This window comes from Podarcis vaucheri (assembly GCF_965113315.1).
Source record: "Podarcis vaucheri genome assembly, chromosome: 1".
NCBI classification, from domain to species: domain Eukaryota; kingdom Metazoa; phylum Chordata; class Lepidosauria; order Squamata; family Lacertidae; genus Podarcis; species Podarcis vaucheri.
Window position 1 is genome coordinate 85,562,763 of NC_138759.1, and position 6,000 is coordinate 85,568,762.

General features: G+C 43.6%; 1 protein-coding gene across 1 annotated transcript; it reads left to right on the forward strand.

Annotated features, from left to right (window-relative positions):
- Positions 1-3,433: 3,433 nt before the first annotated feature.
- Positions 3,434-4,378, forward strand: LOC309526358 (olfactory receptor 5AR1-like; the record flags this gene model as incomplete). Its single annotated transcript, XM_082212305.1, has 1 exon — positions 3,434-4,378. The coding sequence occupies one exon, from the start codon at positions 3,434-3,436 to the stop codon at positions 4,376-4,378; it is 945 nt and encodes a 314-aa protein (XP_082068431.1).
- Between the last annotated feature and the right edge of the window lie 1,622 nt (positions 4,379-6,000).

Sequence of the window (6,000 nt, forward strand, 5' to 3'; positions counted from 1 at the left end):
GGACCAGAGCACGCCAGGCACTCCTGTCTTCCACTGCCTCCCGCAGTTTGGTCAGAGCAATGACATTAATGAATTCCAATAAAGAATTTTTTCATATAAAATAAAATGAATTGGACTTAAACATAACTAATTTAGGCTGAATGCAGCTTATTGATTTCAAGTAGTGTGAGGATTGTCTGTTCTCCATCAGAAAGAGAGAGAGAGAGGACTGGGCACTGCACTGAATAGCAACAGAGTTTGCTATTAGACATGTAACTGATTTAAATACTAGACACATGCCTGTTTACTCCCAATTATGGCTGTTTTTAGATGCCATAAAACATGGGAGATGTGAAATGAAAGGGGCTCTTCAAGCACAAACAGGTCTATCTAGAGGACTGGCAGAGGTAGAGTATAGGCCTTACACTGCTACAGGGGTGCAGAATCTGCAGCCTTCCAGATGTTGCTGGATTATCTCTCCCATCATCCCAGCCATTCTGGAGTCCAACAACTTCTGGAAAGTCATAGGTTCCCATCGCTTCTCTTCTAGATGAGTTAAGTTCCTTGCACAGGTATCATGGAGAAACACATGTTTCACACATTGGCCAGTGTATCATTCTGTACATTCTAATTGTCAAAATCAGTTATTTGTGACCAGGTTCCCTCACAATCTCTTTGGAAAAATCATTACAATATGGCCAGTCTCTTTTCCAATTGAATCTTTTCCCCCCCTGGTTTGCCACCACCAGTTGAGACCCTAATATATGTGGAGTTAGATTCCACACACACTCCGAATGTGTCTCATTTTAAACTCACTTACATTGAATTTCATTTCCATTTTGACATTCAAATCTGGAGAGATTCTTTTAGAGCACCTCACAATCCCTTTTTGGAATACTATTCTACTGAGATACAGGGGCGTAGCTAGCTGCTCTGGCACCCAGAGCAGTGGGGGCGGGGCAATCTGCCCACAGGGGCAGGGTGATCTGCTCACGGGGGCGCCACAGCGATCTGCCCAGGGGGTGCTGCAATGAGCTGCCCACAGAGTCCGCCTGGTGGACGCAAGCCCCATGCTGCCATTTCAGGCAGTGCGGGGGCCTGAGCCACTCCCAGGAGAGACATGTGGCTCTGGCACGCTACAGGCCAGGCTCTGCGGTAAATGCCACCCCCCCATGGTGTGCCATTTTGTCACCCCCTCAGGGATGACACCCGGGGCAGATCGCACCCCCCGCACCCCCATTCCTACGCCTCTGCCGAGATGATCACCCTGAAGGGGTGGAAGCTAACATACATTTCATATTTGGCCAGCTCAAGGGAACAAAGAAAGGAACTGCCCTCAGAGCCTTTTGTCTACTCCATGCTGATCCACCAGGGATGGGTTGGAGCAGCCAGTTGTGCCCTTGATGTGCTGTATATTGAGCACTGGCGCCTGCTCCAGTGGGCCCTGGGAGCTTGTGCACCCACATTTTTTTTTGCTCTGGGTGCCTGACCTCCGCCACATGCCACCGCCGCTTGCCGCCCCAGAAGGTGACAAATTGCTCCACCTACTCATTAGACTTTGAGGTAGTTAGGGATCCCTTTGCTATTAAGATGAACATGAATGATTTGCTGCCTGGTTGTGTTAAGTATGTGTGTAATCAAGGTGTCTGAAGCAACACATATATGCACTGTCTTTTTCATTCCATGTAATAAATCAAGCTTTCTTTATTCTGCTGGTGTGCTATCTTTCTTATTGGGCATGAAATTAAGAATAGACACACAGAGTAGAAACACACATATTAACGCCAACAAAGATCCTTAACCTATCGGACGTGTGTAGATTATATAGGGAACACATGGGTGGTGGACACAAAATGGGGCTTCAGTTGCACACTTTGTAGCAGAGACTTTATTGAGAGGGAACGGTTCTCTTTGAAACTAATTAAAGATGAATAGTGGAAAGAACCACAAATTCCCAAATAGCAGGTCCTCAGGAGAGAGGCCATAGAGAGCATACAGAGAGGCCATAGAGAGCATTTTAATGATATGAGCTTCACTCATGTGATTCACGGATTTGGTTTCTAGCTTATACAAGGTTATAAAATGAGTGCTCCTTATTCTAAGCATGTCATATTTGCCACAGAGCACTTTTTTTAATGCAGTTGGTAAACTCCTGCTCCATAAAACAAAGGCAATGTTTCCCAGGCAGCTGCAGGTTTGTGGCTTGTGGGTGCTGTGGGAATGACACGTGCCAGACAAGTGTTTGGTTAAATAAAGCTACAACTTTATTGATTATACAGCAGGTAAGTGGGGTTGGCATGGCAGTAGTGTGAGGATTGACTCTTCATTCCCATCAGCCCTTGGCAATGGAATGGCATTCTGTTTGAATAGTTGGCAGGTCTCCAACACCTCCCATGGGAGTTGACCAGTGTTGGACCCTGGCATGGGACAGGTCAGACACCCAGAATCTCCCTGAAGCAGATACTTTCCCACCCTTTGTGGTGTGTTAAGGAGCCAACAGAGAGAACAGGTCATTTGCAGAACAGAGAAAGATAGTGACATGCCAGCTAACTTGCAGTTAGTTTCTTTATTAAGAAAGCAGACAAGAGAACACACAGAGAATTCTAAGGGTGGCTCCTGTCAGGCAGCTTCCACAACTCCTCCTCATCCAGCCAGTCCCTGACATGGTGCCTCAGTAATGCAGACATCATATAAAAAGAGAGAAATGTATGCTGCAAGCAAAAGTAGTATTTGTGTAAGGAGGCCAGATATAATGAAGTAACACACATTGTTTGGAGTAAACTAGGATCACCTTATGAAAAATAATGTTAGAACACAATGAACTTATGGAACTGGAGAAAGCCCTGTGCAGGTAATATCCCCAAACTCTATCATGCTCCTATGGCTGTTTACTGGGTGACCCTACCCTGCAGGAAGTAAACTTTATGAGCTAAATGGATCAGCCTGCAAAGCACCTCATTACAAAAAAATTGATGTGCCCCCATTTGATAATGAGAGCACTCCTAGTGACTTTACATAAGCAGCCTGCTTCCTGGGGGAGAAGACTCCAAACCTCTACATTTGACCTGCCCCCCTCATGTGGTAACTAGATAAACTCTAGTCATTTGACATAAGGAAACTGTCCAGAAGGAAAGCACAGGTCAGGAAGAATTCCAACAAAGAGAGAGGTCCCATGGTGGAAGAACCACATAATTTCATTGTACTCCCCTCTTCTTTGGGGAACAATAATTTCTGAAGCTTATAGCAGGGATGATTTGTTCAGAGGAGGAAGTGTTCAACAGTTCCTTACCATTCCCCTCCATTTTAATGCAAGGCCACCTGAAAATGCTTTTGGTTCTTGTTTTTAACAAGTCAGTGGACAAGTTAATATGTGCAACATCTAGTGTTGAACTAAGAGTATTTAAACGCTGTCACTTCTTCTTTTTATTTGCAGAAGATAGCACACCTTAGTAAAATGTCAAAAGGAAACTTCACCGCAATTACTGAGTTTGTTTTGCTGGGATTCACAGATAACCAGAATCTGCAGGTTCTTCTCTTCACTGTGTTCTTTCTGATTTACTTGGTGATCTTAGTGGGGAACATTGGCATGGTAACATTAATCACAATTGACTCCCGGCTCCACACTCCCATGTATTTTTTCCTGAGCCACCTGTCAATGTTAGATATCGGTTACTCCACTGTCATCGCTCCCATGACACTGATGACCTTCGTAGCAGAAAGCAAAACAGTTCCCTTCACTGGCTGTGCCCTGCAGTTTTTCTTCTTCTGCATTGCTGTATCCTGTGAGTGCTGCCTGCTGGGTGCAATGGCATACGATCGCTTCATTGCAATCTACAACCCACTGTTGTATACTGCTCTCATGTCCAAAAAGCTCTGTTATTTGCTTGTGGCTGGTTCCTATCTAACAGGTTGTGTGAATGCAGCGGTCCAGACTTCATTTATATTTACTTTGTCCTTTTGTAGATCCAACATCATCAACCATTTCTTCTGTGATGTGGTCCCTATTCTAAGGCTCTCCTGTTCAGATACAAGCGTCATTGATATGATTCATTTTAGCTTCTCAACAGCAGTTGTATCAATACCTATCCTGGGTATTCTGGTGTCTTACAGTTACATACTTGTCACCATCCTTCGGATCAGCTCAGCCGAGGGCAGACGAAAAGCCTTCTCCACCTGTGCCTCCCACCTTACAGCTGTCACCATTTTCTATGGCACAGTTGCTTTCATGTACTTACGGCCCAGTTCAAAATATTCTGTGGAACAGGACAAAATCATCTCTGTCTTTTACACCCTTGCAATACCTATGCTGAATCCACTCATCTACAGCCTGAGAAACAAGGAGGTAAAAGAGGCTTTCAAAAGGATGGTTGGGGGAAAGATTATCTCTCAGAGGCGATAAGCTTCATTATCAAAATCCTGGTTCTGTATCTTATTGTACCCTTTATCTCATTTTCCATTTTTAATTTTTATCTCTATAATGGGTTACATTCACACTTAGTCTACAATCCTTTATGTACTCCCATTTCTGAGTATGGGATTGTTCCATTTTTTATGTGTAGTTAGGTTCCATTGAAGTTTGACTTGGGCCCTCTCGATTTTTATTGGAATGAGGTACAACAAATTCTGCCTGTTTCCAAGCAAAGTATTACAATTTGAGGTTTACAGGCTATTCATTTACTGAAGCACCAAGGAATTCTAATGCCTCTTTTCTGTCAGCAAGGGAAAGAATGAGAACTGAGCACCATTCCATTGAATGATAACAGAGAGTATACTATTTAACCTGCAACGGATGAAAATCCCTGGCTTTCCAGCTGTTGCTGGTTTACACTTCCCATCATCCAAGACCATTGTCCATTCTGGTGTCCAGGAGCATATGGAGGGCCACAGGTTCCCATGCCTGCTCTAGTAGATGCTGGAAGCTTCTGACACAGGTATGATGAAGGTCCACATGTTGCACACATTGGCCGGTGCATCATTCTCTGTTGCTGCAAAGATTAATAAATGCTATTTGTGACAAGGGAACTATATGAATAGCATGGCTCTGATTACCCTTCTTCAGAGGATGGTTAATGTGTTGCAGTAGTGATACTTAGGCAAGACAGTCACACCATTCACTGATAGACATGGAGAAGTGTTTTGACTGTGAGTGAATGCCACATTCCTGGCAGCCAACTATATTGCTCCTTCACAGTAGGGTCCAGTGAGGGAGCCTGGGTGAGGCACCATTGCTCTTCTAGCGTTCCAACATAGCTAATTGCTGGCACTTGCAGAAAGAGAAAGGGGTGGGACAAGGGAGGGTGAAACAATGGTGCCAAACTATACATTTTCTATGGTTCACTACTGTATATATTTATTCTGGTAATAATCTTTATCTTAAATGTGACTGGGAAGGTATGAGTAAATATCCAGACCTCCTAATCGTTAATGTAAAGAGCAGTGCACTCATCTGCTGTTACAAGCAAAGCTTATTACCTCTTCTAATGAAAAAAAGCCCTGTTTTGCTTAGACAGTAGGCTCTTCCTCAAAAAGTAATGGTTTAGAAAAAATATAACCAGCTAGTCATTTATTATGGAGGTCATGCTCTTTCTTCAGACTGTACAAACTATACAAAATAGGGGGGGGTGGAAATTATTTATCATCATCATCATCAAACCTTTATTGGCATCACATACAAAAATTCAGAATAAATAGGCCAGTGCAATCTCATTGCCATTTCAACAGTACAGTCATTTGCCAAAGGGAAGAAGAGGCAAGCAATCTATTTCATCTCCATGGGTCTCCAGGATCCTGTAGTGTACTTCGGCGACAAAAATAAATTATTTATGATGGAAAGGAATAAGTATGTTATAATGCTCATTCCAAGAAGACCCCTCCCCTACTCATCATGTTACATTGGCTCCAAATAGTATTTAAACCACATTTCCATGGTTGGATAGCTCACACACTACATTCTCAAGGACCAGCTACCCTCTTTGCTGAACTGCAGACTTAGGATTGAGTGAGGGAACGGCTGGAGCCTTG